General features: G+C 36.0%; 1 protein-coding gene across 1 annotated transcript; it reads left to right on the forward strand.

The window, feature by feature from the left end:
• Positions 1 to 3,668: 3,668 nt before the first annotated feature.
• LOC104646291 (uncharacterized) lies at positions 3,669 to 20,327 on the forward strand. The gene is made up of 5 exons (XM_069294907.1): positions 3,669 to 3,793; positions 4,801 to 4,863; positions 7,835 to 7,959; positions 17,197 to 19,241; positions 19,347 to 20,327. Exons 4-5 carry the CDS (start codon positions 17,205 to 17,207, stop codon positions 20,172 to 20,174), a joined length of 2,865 nt encoding a protein of 954 aa, XP_069151008.1. The 5' UTR covers positions 3,669 to 3,793; positions 4,801 to 4,863; positions 7,835 to 7,959; positions 17,197 to 17,204; the 3' UTR covers positions 20,175 to 20,327.
• Positions 20,328 to 26,867: the final 6,540 nt, after the last annotated feature.

Below are 26,867 nucleotides of genomic sequence, written 5' to 3' on the forward strand. Positions count from 1 at the left end.
CTCAGCTTATGCCAAAAGCATAAGTTGAGGGTGGCTAATGCATAAACACCCTTCGTTATGGCCCTGACCCAACTTTGGGTATTGTGTACCTTGACTCATGGCAAAGCCATGAGTTAAGGGTGGCTACTATGAGGAATGCTCTGGAAAGTGGGGTTGAAAGAACAAAGAGAGAGAAAGAACAAAAGTAAAGTGACTCAAGAATTAGATGAAAAGAAAAGTAAAGAAAAAGAAAAATCCACAAGAAATACAAGCAAGAAAAGAAGAGAGTCACTTACACAAATGAGGAAAGAAGAGAAAATAGCAAGGTGAAAGAATATGAGAAACAGGGCGAGATAAAATGAGAGACAGTGGAAGGTTTAGCCGATATGTCAAGGAGGGAAAAAAGTCACTAAGGGTTGTACAGTGAACTTAAGGCAGTGAAAATAAGGGCAAGCTTATGGCAAAACGTATGAATGAGTGTGACTTTGTTCTGAGAGTGAGTGTTGAAAAGTAATCCTTATACTCAAACTGAAATCATTGTGTCAAAAAAGGAGGATTTTGTTTTAAAGTAAGGACACTAGTTGTAATACCAGAATTGTTAGCACCTCGGTGAGAAATTGAAGAGGATAGGTGTTAGTGCGTGGTGAGTCTGTATCATGTTCTGATCCCACAAAATCCAATCCTAATAGTGATAGCATGCTTAGATTTGATGAGATTAATCGGGATTGATAGCCAAATGATTGCAAAGGATAAAACATGGATACTATTGTACAAAGATTGTGTAGTGAGCCATAGTGCGTCGCTTGAGGACAAACAATGATTTTAAGTTGACGGTGTTGATATACCGTGGTTTCATGGTATTATTAATACTTTTTCCTTAAGTTTAGTGTGTCGAAAAGCCTTTTTGTGCCAATTTTTATATAAGTTTCTCTTTCTTTTGCAGGAAATCTGTCCCAAGCGGAATGCGGAGATTTTGAGCAAAGAAATGCAGAAGAGACCACCTATGGAGCTTGTGATGGTCTGTCGTGCTTGTGACGGTCCGTAGGTGGAAGCGTAGTGCAGCTGCAGAAGGAAGATGGGGAAGTCTGACCAAGTATGGGATTACGAAGCTTGTGACGGTCCGTCCTGCAGGTTCGTCGTGAAGTTCAGAGAAGTGATCCCAGTACCCAGATTCCAAGAGTTGAAGTGTTTTAGAACGAAGACCCTCGATGTACCGTTGTGCCTATGACGGTCCGTCATACTTGCGGTCGAGGGGAATGAAGAGATAAAGTGATAGAGGATTCAGGCAAGTGAATTTCTAAACTCTTGATAAGTGTATGAAATGCGTGTATTTCTTTGTGGTATGTGTTTTGGGAGTAATGGGACTTGGTGAAGGGTTAGACATGTCCATCTTGATTAATTCTAATGATGAAAAGGGATAATAAAAGACAACGTGATTAATTGTTTGTGTGTGAGTTCAGAATGGTATGAGTGTCGGTGTTATAAAAGCAAAGTTTATTTTTATAGAATGTGGATTGTAATCCGAGAAAGTCAAAGCATATGGGTATTAGCTGATATATTATTGTCTTGAATTATTATGTGCGATTTTATTCTTTACTAAATCCGTATAATTGTGATAATTGTGGTGATTATATGTCATGCTGACATTTGATTTATTGAGATGTTGCATCATACCCTTTATTTGATATCATATTGTGCACATGCATTGACATGAGACTGGTATGAGTAAAGTTCTAACACGTGAAGATCGTTCGTGTTGATATCAAGTTATGATTATTTGGTCACGTGGAGATCGTTCGTGCGATAAAAAAGTTATGATTATGATTTGGGCACGTGGAGATCGTCCGTGCCAATTTTATTTGATTTATAATTGTGCGTCAGATCGTCCTCACAGACACGTGGAGATCGTCTGTGTTGGTATATGGACCTCGCGAGTCCCCCATGGGTCATGAACTCTCAATGTATTTTTGAGGAGTATCATGTATATACGGTTGAGAGTGTACTTGGTATTTTGAGGCAGATCATTTCATGATGTCATATTGCATTGCATCCCATGACATTTTTCATTCTTGATGATTATGTGTTTTATTGGTGGTTGAGAAGTACTTGATATTTGATTACCTTTATTTGACGAACTTGATTTTATGTGTTGCTGAAATTGTGAATGTCTTTTCGTGAAAGTTGTGATAGTTGAATATTGAGTTTGTAGTTGAGGATGTGTAATTTGTCAAAATGATTTCGATGAGCTGGGTGCTATGAAAACTGTGAAATGTTAGGTTTGACCGATTTTTATGCAGGTTGTAGTTGTGGAGGTTCGATTGGTGTGTAAGGAGTACCTGTATTTTATCCTCTTAGTTTTAGATGTTTACTTGCTAGGTACCGTGTGGTTTGGTACTCATCCCTTGCTACTACAATTATTTTGTAGGTTACTAGCCGGGACCTTTGTGATATTTCTCTTCTCCTTATCCGAGGCTTCTTATGGAAAATTATGAGGTAGCTGCTTGTTATCTCAGCAAACCTTCTTACTCCTATTTATGATCTTGTTCTATTCGAGAAACAATGTCATTTGAGACTTATTTCTTTTCTTTGAATAAATTGTAATATTTTAGAGGATTGTACATGTGACAACCAGATTTTGGGGGTACTTTTGAGTAACTTATGAAATTTCTGTATTTTATTGTGATGGTCGAGTTTTAGGCTGACTTGTCTTGGTGGGATCAGATGAGTGTTATCACGTCCATTTTTGGATCGTGACAGATAAAATCAATAATATATGTTAGATTGAAATTAAAGAAAAGCATGATAAAGTAACTTTACAAATAAAAATGAATAGGATGATATATTTGCATTTAAGACAAAAAAAATATTTGTATTTTAGACAATCGAGAATAATTCTATAATTTCATTCTAACAAAAATATAGCTTCACGCTAACAAAAATCTAATAAGAATGATAACAAGAAACCTAAATAGTTTTAGAAACATAATTTTGTTATTGCTTTACTTTTTTATGGGTTATTGTGTATCTATTCATTACTCTATTTTACCATTACTTTAATTTAATTCTTAATATTTTTTTTTATAAATTTTACTTACTAAAAATGTCTACTTTAATATAAAACTTTATTATTTAAAAAATAATTAATAATTGTCACTTTTATTTTGGCTCTAATTAATATACATGAAAAGAAATAAGCGTGATCATAAATTAATAATATATATTACATTGAAATTAAATAAACAAATAAAATTAAGTTTCAATATATAAAAAATATATTTTAAAAGTAGGTCATTATTTTTATTTCCTAAACACCTTACAAAAAAATTTAAAATATATTCAAAATTGATCAATAGATGGATCAATAGACTCTATCTTCATATAATTTATGAAGATTGTTAATATATTGAGACTCAAAATTTTACTTTACTCTCTTGATGATTTTCAAAAAAAAAAATATCATTACATTAATTATTTAATTCGAATTTATTGTTTGATACAATGTTAAAAATAATCACTGGAGCATGTAATATTCTATTATTATTCCTTATCATGTTTATTTGAAAATTTCTTAATAATTTTTTATTTTTAAAATTAATTTTACCAATATATACATACATACATACATACGCATATATATATATATATATATATATATATATATATATATATATATATATGCCGTAGCTATTAGAATGGATTTCTAGAAGGACGTGGACCTTTTTTTTTCCATTCCTAATCATCAAGAATCTCTTCTCTTTTCTTGACCAAAAAAAGAACAAATTAAAAAGATCTTTTCCATTTTCAGTAATACAAGGTATGACTTTTCTTTCATAAATTTTATTTTCTATAGTTATACAAGATATGTTTTTTCTTTTAAGTTTCTCAATGTTTTCTTCTTCAGTCATATTAAGATTGTTGTTGAAGACCATATGAACATGTCCCTCAATTCGAAAAATCACACTGTAGTTATAATTAATATAAATCAATCGCCCAATTTCTTAGAATTTTGGGTTCTCTCTTTCAATTACTATGTAGTTTTGTTCCCAGATATAATGAAGGGTGTAAATTTGATGAAAATATTTTATAGAAAACAATAAATGGACAAACATTTTTATAATTTTGGAGGAAACAATATAGTTAGAGATAGAGGGATAGGAATATAAGAGAAAGAAGGAATTGTTTGGAGTTTCAGGGAAAGTGAGTGGACTTGTATCATAAAAAAGTTCCATCTACACTAATCCACATAATTTTTCATACCTTGTTAACCGTTTGTTTTAGAAATCTAATCTTACATTGATATTTTATCAAGAAAGTAAAATTAGATGCAAAGAAGAAAACATCAATAATGAGCTAAAAATGCCACAAAGGTTTTCAATCAAAAAAATAGGACAAGTGGATCTCCTTTACCAACAGTAGGAGTGTGAAAAAAGAAAGATGAAGAACCAGAATCGATGGATTTCGAGATATAATGTGATGATATTTACATAATAATTTTTAATTTAATTTTTGTTATAATTATACTTGTCCCAAAGTTCTTTCCACGTGGCAAAACTATTAAATATAAATGCCAAACTATTTTCTTTAGAAATTTCCATTCAGGCTTTAAATAATATTTTAACGCTTCCTATTCTTTCCGATAATTTCTTACCAATTTTTCGTTTCGACCTTGTTCTACTCTTCTAATTCATTTAATTTGGGTAAGTTCTTCGACAATTCCTAATTCTTTTCTATTCATCAAAAACTTACGTATATTTTGTTCTTTTAGGTTAATCTGTTGCATTTCAAAGAAATTAATTTACTATTCTTCGTCATATTCTTCAGGATATTTTGTACTGCTTTTTTAAATAATAAGATGTGGATCGACATTCATTCGACTCAGAACAAGTAAGATATTTAATTTCCTCTTTTCATTATGTTACATCGTTTTTCAAAAGTAAATTCAGTTTATCATATGTTGCTCGAATATCCCCGGACAGTAACATATGTAAGAAGTAGGATGCAAGTAGCTCATAAGTATAATTGCTAATAGAACATTTTTGTAAGAAAATAGAGATTTAATCACATTGCTATTCTTCAATTGGTCAAGGGTGTTGTAAAACATTATGCAAATATTTATAGTCTCTCTATTCATCCTATAAGTTCACTTCCTTTTATTTTAAAATTACTCGTATCTAGCTTTTTATTTCAAATTTCTCCCTGTTCTTTTCATGTCTAAAGTTGATGTCATTATTGTTTTGTCTTATATATTCTCAATTTCATGGTCAAAGTCAAAACTTTTGTATGCAATTGCAATCTTTATTTATAATTACATATTGATCCTTTAGAGAATAGTATACTACGTGAATTTCTTTGAATTTTAGGATACATAATAATTAACACTTGAGGTATACCTTTATTACAATATATCGTAATTGGACTAAGGGACTAAGTCGAGTGCCCCCTGAAATAATGTTGATGATATAAGAAGCAGCGCTAATTGAATGGTGGTAAGCAGGATATTATAGAAAGAACAAAGATGCATAAGTTTAATAACACAAGTTAATAATTTGGTGCACCAATGATTGAAATATAAGACGTGAGGGATGGTGATATTTCAATGTAGAATTTACTTTCTTTGCGTTTAGCATTAGACAAATTTTACTAAACGATGAATTTGAGAAACTATTACTCTTCTTATGAATAAGAGTATCTAATGAAAGACAAGATAGTTGTCAACAAGTAAAAGTGGGGTTGTGGAGATTTGGATACGGAGATAAGAACTTCTTAGTGCAATATACAAGGACACTCCTAGGCTACAACAACTATGGAAAAATATAATTTATTGTTCATAACATGTATTATTTTATCACAATTCACTTTTATATGTTATATGTGATGCTTCGATAGTTCTATTCAATTTCTTATTGCGTCTTTTCCTTAGCGTAATATACATGCTTAAGCAACCTTTAGAAAAAAAACAGGTTAGACTACATATAAAATCCACTAATTTCATTAACATCATTGAACTTTAATAGATTATTGATGAAACATGGGAGGTCATTTCAATTATCGTAAAAGAAATGTTGATCTTTTCAAACATTTAATGAAATGCAACTGAAAGTCCCAACAAAGACTTTGACTGCAAATTCTTACTTATAAACAAAAGATTGTATAAGGTTTTAAAATTGTGGTATGATGAGGTAATTATGTTCATCTTTTTCACTAATTTTGGTACAAATTGCATTTATTTTATATGGTAGTTGTTTGAACGGCAAGTTGTAATTAACCTTTATAAAATTCAAAGTTGATTAACATAAAAGGTTTCTTTCAAGAAAAGAAGATAGTGAAATTTCTTGAAAATTGGTCACTAAACTTCCTAAAGAAAATCTCATTGATAATTATAATAATGCTAAATTATGAACCTTAATCTACTAAGTTTTTCAGCAAGCACAACATAAGGAGCCAACTCGGGCAAAACTTGATTACAAAAGCAGGAATTTCATTATCTCTTTCCTTCGTATGTGTGGAAACCTAAAAGAGAAAATAAGTACATAGTGCTATAGCTTGCCTTAGGAGGAACCATCAAAGCATTCTAAGTAGTAGCAGAAAGTTCCCCATTTAGAGCACCAGTAACAGCCTCAGCTATTTCAATTGCAACTCCTTTCTAGGAAAAGATGATTTTAAACACACGATTCAAGGGACATGACAAAGTATCATAAAAATCAAATACATAGGATAGGGAGGTGCAAATGATTTAAACGTGGATAATAATGCTTATTTTGTGCTAGCTCCAACATGAGTATACCATTGACATTTGGTATGGTGAGGTAAAGCACTTCATCTTACATTTATTATATATGGTAGTTATTCGAAAGACAAGTTATAACTTTTATAAAACTCAAAGTTAATTATCATATGGAGGATTTTTTCAACAATAGAAGATAATGAAATTTCTTGAAAAGAGGCTTCACTAAACGTTCTAAGGATAATCTCTTTGATAATTATAATAATGCTAAATTATGAACCTAGATTCGAATTTGACTCGTCAAAATGATGGAATATGCCACAATGAAGGATAGGATATGTCTGATCATCAATTTTAACTTACAAAGTTTACTTTGAAAGTTGAAAAGCGACACCTTCATACTCATGCCATTGAATTTAATCATGTTCGTTGTATGGAACTTAATGGTAGAAATAGATATGAATTGTGAGGTGAGGTGATTCAAGTATGAGATGATCACACAAATATGGGTAGCAATGAGCTAATAAATGTAGGAGAAATTGTAAATCTGGTTCTGAACAATATCTTCATTAAATAAAGTTCGTCAGCAATAAGAGTTTCTAAATTTGGTTCTAAGCAGAGCTTAATTGCGAAGACAACTCAAACAAGTTCATTCATTTCCTTTGTAAATATGAAGACGCATACTTGACACTGATAGATCTGAACTCAACTCTTAACTTTCTTTGAGGGATGGGTTAATGTTATAAAAGTAGCAAGAAATGCTCGTGAATTTTTATAAAAAAAATTGTAACTCAACTCATTTCAGTGCTAGAACTTTGGAGATAACATATTTCAAATGAATTCATGTGCAAGAAATATGGTCGAAATGGAGCATCAAGATAAGTTCGATTGACTTAATGAGTTGAATGTCGGTTTAAAATCTAGAATAAGATGTTGATTGGATGGATGACTTGGTTTGAATAGCATGTATCATAATTTGTATTCTGCAATACTTAAAGATTACTGTTATTTTTAATGCATTAGTGACACTTGAAAGTGAAACTTGTTTGGCATTTTTACTTGTAATCGATGAAATAGTGAGTTATGATGTTGACTGATTGCTAATTGTAACCTATTGTTGTTTTAATATAGGTGTTCAATGTAATAGATAAATTGGCCTCTTCTAATTCTCGACTGTTTTCTAAGATGGAGAATGGAGTAATAATTAAATGGTGTGACAATTGGAAGGCACAAGCAAATTTAGTCGGCGGCATCAGGTTTTCAACCCGGCCCTCATTGGCAAAAAATTATACTATACCTATGATGTAATTTTTACTTTTTATGCATATGTTTAGAACTTTAATCCTGTCACGACCCAAAACGAGCCGCGAGTGGCACCCGCACTTATCCTCCTATGTGAGCGAACCAACAAATCTAAACCCCAACATTTACCAATATTTCCACCGAATGAACAAAATATAATACGGAAGACCCAAAACTTATTAATATAACCAATAAATAAGCTTCTAAAGTTTATCAATTATTATCCCCAAAATCTGGAAGTCATCACACCAAGAACATCTATCCTCAAATTTCTAAATCTAAGAGTATTTAAGAAGCTAAAATAAGTAAGCAGATGGTCCATGTCCGAACTTCAAGGACATCAAGACGTGAATGAGAGAATCCAGTCCGAGCTAGGAACAATAGCTCACCATGAAATCTGATATGCTGAAGATTGGCTAGAGTTGAGGGCGAGTTGAGGTCGATGGCACGCTTGCTGCATTCCACAAATAACAAAGAAGAAAATTACAAGTAGGGGTCAGTACAAGGAACACGTACTGAGTAGGTATCATCGGCCAACTCAAAATAGAAAGCAATGTATACTGAATAATAATATAAAATCAACTACAATACTTAGCAGGTGACAACAACAAGTATGAGAACCATTGGCAACAACACCAAGCACACCTAGGAGGACTTAAGCCTCCACACCATACTCATTTGGGAAATAGGTTCTTCGAATTTGAGTATATTAACATAATTCAAGATTACTTCTCTTTATTATTATCGTGTCGGTACGTGACACTCCGATCCCCTAATACTACCGTGTCAGAACGTGACACCCGATCCATTATTACTACTGTGTCGGAACGTGACACTCCGATCCCCTAATTCTACGTGTCGGAACGTGACACTCTGATCCCCTAATACTACGTGTCAGAACGTGACACTCCGATCCCTTAATACTACGTGTCGGAATGTGACACTCTGCTCCATTTATCTCATTGTTTTAGTTCATCAAGCCTTCTTTATGTCAAGACGTCATCTTAATAGAGAGGATTTAAGATTGAAGATTCAGCAGTTTCATAATTTTAGGCCAACCACAAACCACACAATCAAAACATACAACCACACCATCAAGTACATAGGAGACATGACAATATCACTCAATACATATCAATCGCTATTTAGAGTTTATCTATCAAATAGAAATAAACCATAACCTACCTCCACCGAAGAATTGTGATCAAGCAAGCCACTTCCCCAATGCCTTTTTGCTTTCCTCTTCGTTCTTTCTCTCTCGCTCGTTCGTTCCCCTTTCTGTTCTTTTTCTTTTTCCCTTTCAGATTCTTTTTACCCTAATAATCATATAATCAATTATAAAAGGTGATAAAAGTAACCCACTATTTATTTTAAAGTTATCTCCTTTAACCCCCAACTAAATAAATTATTAAACTTACCCCACTAATTTCATGATTATAATCATGAATAGTCCGAAACACCCCTTTAAAACTTTTAGCGAAAGTCTGACCAAGTCGGAGTTACGCAACTTGTGATGGTCCGTCGTGTCTATGACGATCCGTCCTGCAGGTCCGTCACAAAGTTCAGAGAGTTAAATTCAGTAAAGAGGTTTGTGACGGTCCGTGGTATCTACGACGGTCCATGCTGCAGTTCCATCGTGAAGTTCAGAGAGTCGATCTTAGTACCCAGATTTCAGAGTTGAAGTGTTTTGGAACGAAGACGCTCGATGGACCGTTGTGCCTATGACGGTTTGTCCTACCTGTCGTTGAGGGTAATGAGGAGAGCAGCAGAAGAAATTACACAAGTATGGGACGACGGAGTCCATCACGGTCCGTCGTGGACATGACGGTCCGTCGCGTGATCCGTCGACTCAACCAGTTTTTATCAAAATAATTCTACTGCTCGAACTGACTAAACAGGTTGTTACAATAGATACCAATTTACCCATCGTTCGTCCTCGAATAGATCACAAGAAGAAAAACAAGGGCGAGAAAGAGTACCTGAATCTGTAAAAAGATGTGGATATCTTTCTTGCATATCAGCCTCATTCTCCCAAGTGGACTCTTCAACTGGTCGATTCTTCCACTGAACCTTGATGGATGCAATCTCCTTTGATCTCAACTTGCGGACTTCTCTATCTAAAATAGCAACAGGCTTCTCCTCATAAGACAAATTCTCATCAAGAAGAACTGAATCCCAACGAATAATGTAGTTTTCATCCCCATGGTATTTTTTCAGCAAAGACACATGAAATACCGGGTGCACTCCTGAGAGTCCTGGAGGCAATGCCAATTCATAAGCCACCTCCCCACGCGCTTCAGAACTTCAAATGGACCAATATACCTTGGACTAAGCTTACCTCGCTTACCAAACCGTATCACCCCTTTCATGGGTGAAACCTTCAGCAAGACTTGTTCACCCTCCATAAAATCCAAGTCCCTAACCATTCGATCTGCATATTCTTTCTGCATGTTCTGAGCTGTTAGAAGCTTCTCCTGAATGAATTTTACTTTATCTAACGATTCCCTCAAAAGATCGGTACCCCATGGTCTCACCTCAAATGCATCAAACCAACCAATGGGAGACCTACATCTCCTCCCATACAATGCCTCAAATGGGGCCATATAAATACTTGAGTGATAGCTATTATTGTATGAAAACTCTGCTAAGGGTAAGAAGTTATCCAAATGACCACCAAATTCTATCACACATGCACGAAGCATATCCTCCAAAACCTCAAACGTTCGCTCAGACTGACCATCGGTCTGAGGGTGAAATGTAGTACTAAGATCCAACCTAGTACCTAATTCAGCATGCAATGTTCTCCAAAACTTAGAAGTAAATTGCGTACCTCTATTTGATATGATGGAATGTGGAACTCCATGCAATCGAACAATTTCTGAGATATAGAGTTTGGCTAACTTCTCTGCATTGTAAGTCACCTTAACCGGAATGAAGTGAGCAGACTTAGTTAATCTGTCAACAATTACCCAAATAGAATCAAACTTACCCAATGTCTTTGGAAGACCAACCACAAAATCCATTGCAATTCTTTCCCATTTCCATTCAGTAATGGGCATTTTCTGAAGTGTTCCTCCGGGCCTCTGGTATTCATACTTTACATGCTGATAATTCGGGCATTGGGAAACAAAATCAGCAATGTCACGCTTCATCCTACTCCACCAAAAATGTTGCTTTAGGTCACGATACATGTTGGTTGCACCAAGATGTATAGAATACCTTGAACTATGAGCCTCTGTAAGAATAGTGTGAATCAAATCATCAACACGGGGCACACATACCCTCCCCTTAATTCTCAAAACGTCTTCCTCATCAATTATTGCCTCTTTAGCCTCTCCTCGTAATACCATCTCCCGAATTCGACTCAGCTTCTCATCAGCAAACTGCCTTCCCTTAATCTTGTCAAGAAAAGAAGATCTTGCCTCCACACAGGACAAAAATCCTCCTTTCTCTAGTACTTCTAGCCTCATGAGGTCATTAGCCAAAGTCTGAACCTCTCTAGCCAATGGGCGTCTAGAAACCTGTAGGTAGGCTAGACTTCCCATGCTCTCTACTTTTCTACTTAAAGCATCTGCCACAACATTAGCTTTTCCTGGGTGATATAAGATAGTAATATCATAGTCCTTTAGTAGTTCCATCCACCTCCTTTGCCTCAAATTCAAATCTTTCTGAGTAAAGACATACTGTAAACTACGATGATCTGTATAGACTTCACACTTGACCCCGTATAGATAATGTCTCCATTGCTTTAATGCAAACACAACTGCAGCCAACTCCAAATCATGGGTCAGATAGTTACGTTCATGCACCTTTAATTGCCTCGATGCATAAGCAATTACATTCCTCTCCTGCATTAGCACTGCACCCAAACCAGAATAAGATGCATCACAATAAACAATGAAATTCTTACCTTCCACTGGCAAGGTAAGAATTGGTGCAGTAGTCAACAAGGTCTTGAGGTTCTGGAACCTTTCTTCACATTCGTCCGACCATACAAATGGAAAATTTTTTTAGTCAAATTTGTCAATTGGGAAGAAACAGAAGAAAATCCCTTGACAAATCGACGGTAGTAGCTAGCTAAACCAACAAAGCTCCTTACCTCTGTAACATTAGTAAGTCTTACCCAACTCTTCACTGCTTCAATCTTAGAAGGATCCACCATCACTCCATCCTTAGAAACTACGTTCCCCAAGAATGACACTGAATCTAGCCAAAACTCACACTTGGAGAATTTGGCATAAAGCCTTTTCTCCCTCAATACTTCCAATACAATTCTCAAATGCTCCTCATGTTCTTTCCTGCTCTTTGAGTATATTAGTATATCATCAATGAATACAATGAAAAAGAGATCCAGATATGGCTTAAAAATCCCATTCATCAGGATCATGAAAGCAGCAGGGGCATTCATAAGCCCAAAAGACATTACTAAGAATGAATAATGCCCATACCTGGTTCGAAAAGCAGTCTTTGGCACATCTGCTGCCTGTATTTTCAATTGATGATAACCAGATCTCAAATCGATTTTTGAGAAGGTACAAGCACCTTGTAACTGATCGAACAAATCATCTATGCGAGGAATAGGATACTTGTTCTTAATAGTTACCTTATTCAGTTGCCTGTAGTCTATGCACATCCGAAAACTTCCATCCTTCTTCTTCACAAATAAAACAGGAGAACCCCAAGGGGATGCACTTGTCCTAATAAAACCTTTACCTAACAACTCCTGAAGTTGGGCCTTTAACTCCCTTAACTCTGCTGGAGCCATTCTATAAGGGGGTATGGAAATGGGGCGATTACTCGGCTCTACATCAATACAAAAATCAATATCACTATCCGGTGGCATACCAGGAAGGTCTGCGGGAAACACATCCAGAAACTCACGGACTATCGAGACAGACTCAATCGAAGGTACTTGGGAAGTATCATCACTAAGATGTGCCAAAAAATCGAAACAAACCTTACTAACCATTCTCTTAGCACGAAGAAAGGAGATGATAGGAACTGCAGTGGAAGTATAGTCACCCTCCCACACTAGCGGATCTGTCCCAGGCTTGGCCAATGTCACAAATTTAGCATTACAATCTAAGATTGAAAATTTTGGAGAAAGCCAAGTCATACCCAGGATTACATCGAAATCCACCATCTCTAGAATAATCAAATCTACATAAGTATTGTTCCCCAAAAAAGTCACAAGACAAGACCTATACACCTTCTCAACTATCACAGACTCACCCACAGGAGTAGAGACACGAATAGGCATGTCAAGCAAATCACAATGTAAATCAAGACCAGTAGCAAATGAGGAAGATACATATGAAAATGTGGATCCAGGATCATATAATATAGAAGCCATGCAATCACAGACCAAAAGATTACATGTGATAACAACATCAGATGTCTCTGCTTCAGACCTCCCGGGGAAAGCATAACAATGCGCCCTATCACCTGTCTGCCCGTTGTCCCTACCATGTTGTGCTGCAGTAGCTCCAGCTTGCCCGCCACCCCGGCTGATTTGGTGACCACCATTACCTTGGCTACCACGTCCTCCAAAATGGCGGCCTCTCCCATGACCACCTCTACCTCTGACTATTGGGGGTCTGTAACTCTGTTTTGGACAATATCTCCTAATATGTCCAGTCTCTCCATATCCATAACAATCTCTGAAGTCAAGCATAGGTCTCTGTGAGAACGACGAATTCTGGGGATAACCTCCAAACTCAGAGAAATGCTAACTGGTCTGCGATGGAAACCCAGATGCAGCCTGCAGTGAAGACTGAATAGGTCGGGCTGGGTAACCTCCTGAACTATACCTTCTGGAGTAAGAATCACTAAACTCACCTCCCTTACGGAACTTCTTAAATGTCGACACCATGGTGAAATCGTCTGGCTTCACCCCCTCCACCTCTATCACAAAATCCACCACTTCTTGAAAGGATTTTGCTGCAGCAGCTACCTGTAAGGCTGGGATCTGCAAATCTGACCTCAATCTCTTCACAAAACGGCAAATCCGCTCTTGTGGACTGAAGTAAAGTTGGATGGCATACCTGTATAGTCCACGAAACTTGGCCTCATAAGCAGTAAAAGACATCCTGCCTTGCTCTAGACTTAGGAACTCATCTCTCCTCTTGTCCCTCAAATTCCGGGGTATATACGTCTCCATAAATAAGCTAGAGAATGATGCCCAAGTCATAGGTGGTTCCTGTGCTGGTTGACACTCAACATACGACAGCCACCATATTTTGGCATTCCCCTGAAACTGATAGGTCACAAACTCAACACCGAATCGTTCTACTATGTCCATCTTATGTAGCAGCTCATGAAAATCAACCAGAAAATCATAGGCATCCTCAGATTCAGCACCATTGAAGACTGGAGGTTTCATCTTTAAGAATTTAGTGAAAAGTTCATGCTGATCACTCGTCATTATAGACCCTGTAGTCAATCAAGGAAACGTGCCTACTTCCAATGAGGCATCCATGCGGGGAGCCACAACAGCTGCATGTTGTACTCCCGGAACCTGAGGTGCTGGTGCAGAAAACACTGGAGGTGTCTGGCCCTGATCAGATAACCCGCTAAGATAACTAAGAACCTGGTTAATCATCTCTGGGGTAGGCTGGGGTGGTAATTCCTCATCTTGAACCTACTTGTTTTCCTCTTCTTCACCCTCTCTCACTACCTCATCGGTCGGTGGAGGAGTCATCGCCTTATTACTAGCTGGACCAGGTGTTTGTCCTCTACCTCTAGAGGGCGTCCTCCTGCGACCTCTACCACGACCTCTTGCCACTGCTCCTCCTCGAGCTACAGCCCCAGTGGTTGGCTCAGACGCACCCTGTCTTGCCGGTGTTGGTGTTGGCACAGTTGTTGCTCTAGTTCTAACCATCTGCGAAATAGAGTGAGGATGTCAGATACCAATTTGTATCACCTAGATACCAATTGGATCCAAGTAATAGCACGAAAGAAGAAAGAATGGAATTTTCCTAATGTCCTATTGCCTCTCAAAGAAAAGTAAGGGCGTCCCCCTACCATTCCTCAAGACTCTACTAGACTCGTTCTTATATGATGAGACTGTAGACAATAAAATTCGCGTCGAGAAAACAATAATCAAGAACGGAAAATTATAGCAACAATCGATTTTATTATTTCAAATGCGAGTGTTACAATCTCTATAATTCCTCTGAATTCGCCTTTTCAAATACAAATTCAAGGGCTTTAAAGCTTGTTCTTGAATCTACGATTAACTTGAACTTGAACTTTATCTTGATCTTGACTTTTATTTGAACTCAAGGGCTTCGAGCTCGTTCTTGAATTCGGTGGTCTTGATCGTTCTTGAACTTGAATGCTTGAATTCTTAAGCTTGTAGCTTTGTAGAGAATTAAATGGCGTTTGTACCACAGAGTTTCTCTAGCTTCTTGTTTAGAATTTTCTGTCTCTTTTCTGAATTATGAGGCCCCTATTTATAGTTTTAGAATAGAGGAGTTAAAATTGGAATAGGATTCCGTTCAGCCAATCAGATTGAAGTGACATGGTATTTGGGCTTTATGGAGCGGGCTTGTCATCTTTGACACATGTCATGATTCTGTTGGTTTTCTTATTTGACTTGGCATGCCACATCATCTGCACACGTGGTGCCAAGATGGGCTCTAAAATGAGATGAGATTGGGCTTAACAAATTGGGTTCATTCAATGTGGCCCAAATCAATTAATTTAGACTTTAATTAAATCCATATTAATTGGACTTAAATATTTAACTCAATTATACTAATCCACAATATTTATTTGGATTAATATATTTATGAATTCAACATAATCCGAATCATTTTATAAATTTATATTTAATAAATTTTAAATGATTACAAATGCCCCCTGCTTCAAGTCTTGTCGAAATATTTTATCTTTTAGAGACTAGGCTTGAAGTATTACGTACACGATATTTATATACCATGTATTTTAGCTTATTGGTATACACTCCAACGTAATTGAGACATATAAATGATATTTAGCTATCATATTGCTAACCTCCAATTATCCTTAGTCAATTAGATGTAGGAGAAAGGATAATAAGCAAACAATCTAATTGTGGCATGAAAAGGATTATTTAGCCATTTTTTTTAATAAATAAATACATTTATTTAATTATTCAATCCGTACTGTCATACTTACTTAGGATATTTTTCTTTCCTTTTTTTTAGCAAACAGGAACTATAATTGGTATTAAAATATGAATTCTTTTAGTGGCATATTAATACCTAAAATAGAATTACAATTTGGTATAGAATATGGATTTCTCCACCGCCATAACCCATATTAACATCTATAAATAGAGGCCACCATATTTTTTATTCTCAACGTCAATCATCACGAACTTCTCTTTCTCTCGCAGAATATTTTCGAAGTGCAATACGCGAGCCTACATGTATGTGTTTCTTTATGTATTTTTTTTATATGTTTGCAGGTCCTGGGTTTATATATATATATATATATATATATATATATATATATATATATATATATATAGGAAGGTATGTAATGGAGAGCTATTTTAACACACAAAAATTTGATTTTGAGGTGTGAAGCTTCTCCGCTTTAAAGATCACCAACTTGAGGCTAAACTAGAATACCGTGTAACGCTCTTGCTTTAAAAATAAATTCAAGGTGTTACTAGGTCCCGAATGCTTGATCAACTTGAAGCTTTAATAGGATACCGTGTAATGCTCCCGCCTTGAAAATAAACTCAAGGTGTTTCAAGGTCCTGAATGTTTGACCATGAAGCTTTACTAGAATACCGTGTAACGCTCCCGCTTTGAAAATAAATTCAAGGTGTTACAAGGTCCCGAATGCTTAACCAACTTGAAGCTTTTACTAGAATACCGTGTAACGCTCCCGCCTTGAAGATAACCTCAAGGTGTTACAAGGTCCCGAATGCTTAACCATGAAGCTTTACTAAAATACTGTAACGCTCCCGCCTTGAAAATAAATTCAAGGTGTTACAAGGTCCCCGAATGCTTGACCATGAAGATTTACTAGAATACCGTGTAACGCTCCCGCCTTGAAGATAAACTCAAGGTGTTATAAGGTCCTGAATGCTTAAATTATTTGCCCCTTCTTAACAACCTTCTTTTTGAGTTTTATCTTCTTTCGTGCATTATTGTAAATAAACATTAACACTTTTCTTTACTTCTTATTTTCTGCAGTTTGAACAATGGTTTCCTTCAAGGATTATACTTGTCCATCTTCTAAACTCGAATATCTCATTGTTGGATCAGAGGGTGGTACGATGGAGACTAAGTTTTTGGTCCAACAATCTTTTGTTGGTCGTTATGTTGATCCATGGCCACAATTGAGAAACACACTCTATATGAAAAGTTGGACATCTGAATACAATCATAAATCTAATAAAACCTCTAAAGTATGGTATCTTGAGAAACCAATTCCTCATCGTATGAACGTTGCGAAGACCTTTTCAAATTTAGGTCGCCGCATGATTCAAGAAGAACTACGTTGGGGAGACAATATTGTGGTTGAAGGTGAATATCGTTGCATTCCGGGGTACTGGGAATGGACAGAAGATGTCTTAAGCAAAAATGGGCAAACTCTAAACAGTGCTTGTATTCGTGATGCTGTATTTGCTTCTCTTTTTACCTATGATCGGAACTCCAATATTATACAAGCCTTTTGTGAGGCTTGGTGCCCTCAAACAAATACATTACTTACATCTGCTGGGGAAACATCCATATCTCTTTGGGACTTGCATATTCTTGGTGGTTTGCCAATTAACGGATACCCTTACGAAGAAGTGATACCAAACTCCACTGAACTTACAGGATTTAATGATAAGAGGGAAAGATTTCTTCCTCGAACTTGTGAATATATGTTTGCTGCCTTTCATCACCTTAAAGAGGAAAATCATGGTAATATGGGAATCTCTTTCAATGAATGGATACAATTTTGGTGCAAGAAAGATCTCAAATATGAGTTAGCTCCCCCAAGAAAAGAGAAGAAATCTCGGCGTCTATCGTCTACTCATAATCCTACAGGCGAAATACCTACTGAGATAAATACATGGTCAATTACTCAAGAGATGGTATTTTCTAAGCTTGGAGCGAAACATCAGAAATATGAGACTTATCTGACAGCATTTTTGTCATGTTGGTTATGTGCCTTTGTACTTCCGTCTGAAGAAGGCAATTTCATTCGACCTGAGACTTTCAAGATAGTGAGTTTAATGGCGAGCGGTAAAAGGGTTAGCCTTGCGATTCCAATTTTAACAAGCATATATCATGGCTTAAATAAAATTTCAAATTCTTCACAGTTGGACCATGTAAGAGTTTGTTTTCCCATTCACTATGTCTATGGTTGGCTTGCTTATTATCTCAAAACACACTATCCGCTTACTAGTGGACCTTCTCTACCACGAATGGTGGTATATTCTGGAGAAGGTGCTGCAAAGTATTTTGACAAAGACGAGGCAAGAAAGCGAGTTCATCGGGGGGAGAACATTGTATGGAATGCAACCATGCTTAGTAGGCCTCACCCAACTTATTATATTGATGATGAAAAATCATCAGAGTTGGATCAAGCTTATTTTATGAGCATTCGTTTTAATTATCTTCCATTGAGGAGGGGAGGTTCCTTTGTCATTGAGCCATATAGTCCGCACCGATTTAGTCGTCAATTTGGTTTCCATCAAGATAATCCTGGCTATTTAGAAAATGATATTCGTGTTGAGTTACTTGATGAAGGCCTTAGATACTGGCGCATTTGTGTGTCACGTGTGACTATGTCTAAAGCGACATTTCCTCCTGCGGTAACTTTCGCAAAGAAGCTTTATACCACCCAATATTCATCTTGGTGGGAGAGGTCTTATGGAACGTTTCTTGAGGATAATTTGGATGTTATGGTGGAAAAAGCTGGGTCAGAATTTGTTACCCTTCTAGAAGACAAAAGTCAAGATATCGAGAAAACACTTTCAAAAGTCAAGACACCACTTGCTCCTCAACATCAAAGTAAGAAGCTTAACTTTTCTAAGGCATCTAAGAAAGAACTGGTTCATACTCCTACCGATAAAGAGAAATCCCCCCAATTTCTGTTCTCTAGTAAACTGTCCCTTCAAGAAACAAGCAAAACTAGCAAGGATCGATGTTGGAAGAGGCAAAGAATTGAACTATCTGGGGCTGAAATTGTAGAAGTCCGAAGCGTCGATAATCCTTCTAGATCATTGACAATTCAGAGTAACAAGGTATATATATATATAATTTTTTTTAAAATATATTTATTTATTTTTTAAAAAATAAATAAATAAATAAATAAAATGACCTTGCTAACCTTCCCCTTTCGTTTGTAGGTTGATGCTGATGGACATTTACAAGGATCACCGCGTGAGAGGCCACAAGTTAGCGAAGAGTCTACCGCGATATTGAGACCTAAGGCAAAACCAATTTCATATATCGAGAAAGATCAAGAGTCATCGTCTACTTCTCCTGGCCAAACTTTAAAAGGGTTGGCTCCTAACTCAAATGAGCTTTCCCGAGTTCTTCCCAAGATAAATGGTGCTATGTCTGTCTTCGAAGGAAGAGGTGTGGTGTTTAATCACAAAAGGAAGTACATCTTGGGTCTTTGGGAAGAGATCTGTAGAAAACTTTCCAGAACTTCTCTAAACAATATTTCATCTTACAAAGATGATATTTATGAGATTTTCAAGGAGATGAGTGAGATGAATTTACTATATCTTTCAGCATTAAAAAGCTTGGTAGATTCTCTTTTTGATCATGCTACTTCTTATGACCAAGAACACTCTAATTTTGTTGACAAGGAGCCTGAAGATAGGAAGATGGAACTGCTTTCTAATGCCAAAGAACGTCTCGAATTATTCAAAGTAGAAGAATGTGAGAAGGCAAAACATGTCTCTTCTAACAAGAAATCGCTAAAGAAGGTAAAGCGGAAGCTAGCAACTTTACAAGGAGAGCGAGAGGGTCTTGAAGCTGTTTTAGACGCTGCTAAGAAGAACGTCGAGGATATTCAAGCCAAGATTTTAGCTACGGAAGATGAGATATCCTTGTATGAGAATATGAGTTTATTAACGCCTGAAGATTCAATTCGTATGGAACAGAAAAGAGAGTGCTTGGAGGCTAGTCGACAAGATTTGACCAACTACAAGTTACGCTTAGATTAGACTCTTTTTTTTTTACTTTTTAACTTTCGATTGGTCTTTAATTCTTGATTGCAAGCTTTTATTAATTCAAAGTCATGTCGCATTTTCCATGTCAATACGAATGAATATAGCGCAAGTTCCACATTTTTATTTAGTTTGGACATTTAAACTTGACTTATGAATTTTGTGGGGTCCGATGCTTCAACTCGTAACAAGTTTTAGAACCTTTAACTTGTAAATTAAAAAAAAAACTATAAAGGTTTGATCCTTCCATAAACCCATCAATACTTCGTACAAGTCTAAGATTTGATGAGACAAAAGATAATATACATATCGCTTCGACTTTTCTTTGAATTTAAGTGGGAACATTTTTATTTTTTTTGACACTCATGCAACTGAACTTAGAATATGGTTCTAAGCGCCTACGTACCTCAATAAAGAAGATCAAGTCACAACGTAGTTCTGGGGATTTGAGTGATTTTTTTTTGTGGTTGTGCCGTACACAGTTTACACTCTTGCGGGCCAAGAGTGACATGCAGTTTAGGCTCGTACCTTAAGGAGCATCATCTTCCTTCAAGGATAGTATCTCTTTAGAAATTTGGCATTAATAGGACCGATCCTTAAGCCATCAGCATCAACAAGCTTGTAAGCACCATTTGAATATGCTTCTTGTACGAAGTAATGATGGGTCTTCTTACCGCGAGAACTTGATCTCCAACTTGAAAGCACCTCAAGCGAACCTTCTTATTAAAAGCACGAGATAGACGAGCTTGATAACATTCAAGGTTTTGTTGGGCTTGTAACCTCTTTTCATCAAGTGCTTTTAACTCAGCAAGACGCAATCGAGCATTTTCTTCCTCAGTGAGCCCTTCTTGAATAGCAAGTCTTAAGGAGGGTATTTGACGCTCGAGTGGCAGGCCTGCTTCAACTCCAAAAGCAAGTGAATATGGTGTTGCTTGAGTTGGTGTGCGATATGTTGTCCTATATGACCACAAAGCTTCTTCCATTCTTTCATGCCAATCCCGTTTGGATTTGGAGACAACTTTCTTGAGCAGGTTGCATAGATTCTTATTGAATGCTTCAGCAAGACCATTAGCGGCAGCATGGTACATAGAAGATTTATGCTGCTTAAAGTCAAAAAGATCACAAATCTTGGTCATTAACTTGTTATCAAATGATTTGCCAATATCTGTTATTATATAGCGAGGGATGCCAAAGCGATAGATAATATTTACTCGGATAAAATTTGCAACATTCTCTTTTTTTACCTCTTTAAGAGCGACAGCTTCAGCCCATTTTGAAAAGTAATCAGTTGCAGCCAAGATGTACAAGTGTCCACCAGAAGACTTTGGTAATGGTCCTACAATATCTAGTCCCCAAGCGTCAAATGGCCAAGATGCGATGGTTGGGTGCAATACTTCGGGTGGCTGATGAATGAAATTCGCATGAAATTGACAAGCATCGCATTTCCTGGCGTAATATAAGCAATCTTTCACCATGGTTGGCCAGTAATACCCCATCCTCTTTATGTGAAAATGAAGTTTTGGTCCAGATTGATGTGATCCACATACTCCTGAGTGTGCTTCTTGCAGAGCTTGAATTGTTTCTTCCTCTCCCAAACATCGTAATAACATACCCTCAAATGATCTTCTATATAATGTATCCTTGTAGTAAAGGAAACGGGGTGCACGATGATGTATGTCAGTTCTTCTTCTAGGATTTTCTGGAAGTATCCCGTAACATAGGTAATCAATGATGGGTTGTCTCCAATCTTCCTTCGCAGCTTCAACCATGGCGACGATATGATCAAGCGTATTTTCAATATATTCTTCCTCATTTGACGGTGCTACTATCCATTTCTGACAGACAGTTACTTGCGTATGATCAGGAAGGGTTAGCGTTGAAGCTAGAGTAGCCAATGCATCAGCTTTCTTATTCTCTGTTCGACACACATGTTGAAGAGTTACATCCCCAAGCCATCTTATCAACTTTTGAGCATAATCATGATAAGGTCGCAATTCAGGCTTTTTTACCTCATAACTTCCTAACAGTTGATTAATCACAAACTGAGAGTCACCAAAGACCTGTAAATGTAATTGTTTCATGTCAACGGCCATTTCAAGTCCAAGTATCAGTGCTTGATATTCAGCGACATTATTTGAGCAACATTGTTTTAGAGTAAAAGAGAATGGTAGAATCTCTTCTTGTGAAGTGATGAACACCACGCCAGCACCAGCTCCATCGCGATGTGCAGCCCCGTCAAAGTACATTTTCCAAGGAGGTTAAACTTTAATTAACATCGCATCTTCATCAGGAAACTCATCAGTTAAATCCCAATCATTTGGTATAGGATGGTCTGCTAAAAAATCCGCTAGTGCTTGTCCCTTCACGGATTTTTGAGGGATGTGCACAATCTCAAATTGTGGGAATTGGAGGTACTATCTTGCTAGTCGGTCACTAAGGACAGGTTTTGACATAACAAACTTGATGGGATTTGCTCTAGAAATAAGGCGGACAACATGAGCTTGAAAATAATGCTTCATCTTTTGAATTGAGAAGACTAGTGCCAAGCATAACTTTTCAATTGGCGAATAATTTAGCTCATTTGGCGTCATCGTTCTACTTAAGTAATAAAGAGCATTTTCTTTTCCTTCACTATTCTCTTGAGCTAACAGGGCTCCTACAGACCTTTCTTGTGCTACAATGTAGAGTATCAATGGTTTTCCAGGTATAGGGTCTGCCAAAATCGAAGGTTTCGCTAGATACGATTTGATACTTTTAAAGGCTTCGCTACATGTTTGGTCCCAATTAAAAGGAGCACCTTTCTTCATGAGATGACTGAATGGTTGACATCTCCCTGCTAGATTTGAGATGAACCTTCTCAAGTAGGCTAACTTTCCTTGGAGACTTTTTAACTCATGAATATCTCGAGGTTCAGGCATCTTTGATATTGGATCGACTTTGGCTTGATCAATTTCAATTCCTTGATGTCTCACAATAAAGCCAAGGAACTTGCCGGAAGTAACTACGAAGGCACATTTCAATGGATTCATCCTTAGTTGATATCGTCGGAGTAACTCAAACACCATCCTTAAGTCTTTCAAATGATCACCCCTCTTTCTCGACTTTACTACCAAATCATCAACATAACAATCAACATTTTTATGGAGCAAGTCATCAAAGATATTTTTCATAGCCCTTTGATATGTGGCACCAGCGTTCTTTAAACCAAATGGCATCACTTTGTAGCAATAAATACCTTTTGGCGTGCGAAATGCAGTGAGCTCTTCATCTTTTGGTGACATGTGGATTTGATTATATCTGGAAGAACCATCCATGAACGACATTGCCTCATAACCAGTGGTGGCATCAATCATCAACTCTGGAATGGGAAGAGGAAACTCATCTTTAGGGCATGCATTATTGAGATCTCTAAAGTCAACGCAGACTCGAATTTGACCATTCTTCTTCCTCACAGGAACAATACTTGAAATCAATGTAGGATATTTGACCTCACGAATAAAGCCCGCCTCAATGAGTTTGTTAACTTCATTTTCAATCAACGGAATCAAGTCTGGTCTAAAATGTCTTTGAGCTTGTTTAACAAGACGAGAACCATTTTTGACTGCCAATTGATGGACCGCTACTCTAGGATTCAATCCAGGCATTTCTTTATAACTCCAAGTGAAGACATCTCTATATTCTTTGAGTATATTCATGTAAGCGGCTTCTTCATCAATTTCTAGAAACGCACTCAAGTAAGTTGGCTTCGGATCTTCATCAGTGCCAAGGTTAACTTCCTTCAAAGGATCTATTGTGATCTTTACTCCTTCTTCAAGTTCTGGAGGAGCATCTTTAGCATCTTCCTCTTCCACAGGATCATTGTCATTGACCGATATATGATAACACGAGAAAATATCTTCTACCTCTTCTTCAATCTTCTTTTGAGGCAAAGAATCGTACTCATTTTGAATTGTAACATGATTTGAGGAACCTACACTTTCTTCATCTTCCTCGCGCTCTTTGGTGTAAACCACAGTATGAACCTTTGCCTTGAGTTCCTCTTTACAGGAAACCACAAGTTCCACTCGTCGCCTCATCCTAGAAGAAATCAAACTTTTGAAATCCTTTCGAACCAAATGTGAAGTAGGCCTTGTAACTTTTAAATAACTTCTCATGTTATTGTTATTTTTTTTCAGAGGACCTAACCTCTCAAACACAGAAATTCTTGTTGTCGCTTCACCAAGTCGATCAAAGACGGAAGGCCTTTTATTGGGAGCAGTGATGTCATCTTCAAAAGTTATATGATTATTACTGGCCCTTCTTATGGAAATGCGAATTGGCGGCGGTTGGCTATAACCTAGGCCTTCACGCGCTTTCCTAGTTGTATCTTCTGATGGTAGTTTCCCTAGCGCTGATAGCTCATTAGGGTTGTATCCTGCCTTCACAAATAACTTGTAGGCATTGGGGTCAAAACCTTCTCTTGTGCGTTTTGTAGGGAGAGCCATATCTAGCACTTGATCTTGAGCGGCTGACTTTTCTGACAACTTTGCAGACAAGTTTATTGCATCAATCCGTTTGATAGGAAAAGTTAGCCCTCTTAATGCATTTTCTTCAAGGTTAGATGGTTGATCTTGTTTTTTCTTCTCCTTTGGAACATAGCAAAGCCTAGAAGTCTGCTTCTTCTTTGAAGACAAGATATTCCCTTCATTAAGAATGGGACAAGAGTCTTTAGTGTCAATTTTAACCTTTTCGATAGCTGCATCAATTCTTTTGTTTACGATATTATCAATCTTGATTGATTTGATGTCATTGGATTTGACCCCTTTAACAACATAACTTCTCATATAGAATTTCGCATCCGCAAAGTGTGTCTCCACTTCGGTGAAAGGATTATCATCTGCAACTATCTTTCTTTCAATTCCACCTTCAAGATATTTCAAACATTGATAGTAAGAAGATGAGACAATTCTGTTCTCATGTACCCAAGGCCTGCCAAGTAATATGTTGTATGATGTCTTTGATTAAATCCTTGTATCAACAGACGACTTTCACTAAGTTCCCCAGTCGTGATGCTAACAGACGACTTTCACTATTTATATATATATATATATAAATACATACATACATATATACATATATATATATATATATATATATATACATATATATACATACATACATATATATATATATATACATATATTTACATATATATATATATATATATACATATATTTACATATATATATATATATATATATATATATATATATATATATATATATATACACACACACACTTATTTCTAACATTTTTCAAATATAAATACAACTTAGTTCTTAGATCTTTGGTGATAATTAAAATTAGACATCATAATTTACGTTGTTGGGCCCGTGCATAGCACGGGCAATACTTAACTAGTATTATATAGAAGAGAGACAAGTTAGGGTCGACCAAGGGCAATTTTGTCATTTTATAAATATTCTAGAATGTTTGTTTTTATGTTATGACATCAAAAAAGTGGTAATTGATTTATAATAACAATACAACCATATATCTTTTCTTAAATGACATGTGTATCCTAATGACATGACATTTAATTTGGACCTACATTTTATATAGATATTTTTTTGTAGTATGAAATTTTCATTAAACTAAAAATATCTATCAAACTATAGCATTTTAGTAATTTTTATATTATTTATGGCTTAAATAATAATTATTAATTAATCACCGAAATGAAAATTTTGAAGAATCCATACATGTCTTTTCTTTTAAAATTGGCCCATAAATATATTTATAATTGTGTTAAATAAAGAGTTCCTATTAATTAACTTTTTACAAATAATAATAAATGCTAAGCTTGCTTTGACATGTTTTTGAAAGAAAATTTTGAACTAATTTAAAATAAAATGTGTTTGAATAGTTAATATTTTTGTTCCTAAAAATACTTTAAAGATTTATTGTGTAAACATATTTTTAATATTTGTTACAAGAATATGATCACCAAATTCATATCTTGATTATTAAAATATAATCTTTAAAATGAGTGTCAATATTTTTTAATCAATTTGAAAATACATAAAATTACGTGACTAAAAGAATGAACAATGTTTGACTATTTAATAGGAAAAAGTTATATTATATTTTTGATTCACCCTAGTAACATGACTTATCGAATGTAATTTTTCTTTGAATTGGACCTCCATTCATTTTTATTGAGTACAAGACTAAGGGCCCGTTTGGATGAGCTTAATAAAATCAGCTTTAAAAAAATACTTTTGAAAGTGTTGAAACTTATTTTTAAATAAGCAGTTATGCGTTTGGATAAAAGTGCTGAAGTTGCTATACCAAACGTGAAAAGGGAAAAACGTAAGAAAGAGATGTTAGGGTTATGTGGATTTATTTGGAGATTGTATAAAAATATTAAGGGCAAAAAGATAAAAATGTGGTCAACTTAAAACAACTTATAAGCTAAAAAAAAAGCACCCCTACCCCAGCTTTTAACTTTTGGCTTGAAATAAGTTTTTTTTTAAACATAAAATAAGTTATTTTGAGTATTGCCAAATAGCGAAGTAAGTCAAAAACCAGCTTTCAAGTCAGTTTGACCAGCTTTTAAGCTGAGCCAAACAGACTCTAAACAAAATTTCCATCTTCTATAGTATGAACCCCATGATGATGGTAATCTCTTTGATGTTTTTAATGGATTTT

The sequence above is a fragment of the Solanum lycopersicum genome, chromosome 3 (assembly GCF_036512215.1).
Source record: "Solanum lycopersicum chromosome 3, SLM_r2.1".
In the NCBI taxonomy this organism is placed as follows: Eukaryota; Viridiplantae; Streptophyta; class Magnoliopsida; order Solanales; family Solanaceae; genus Solanum; species Solanum lycopersicum.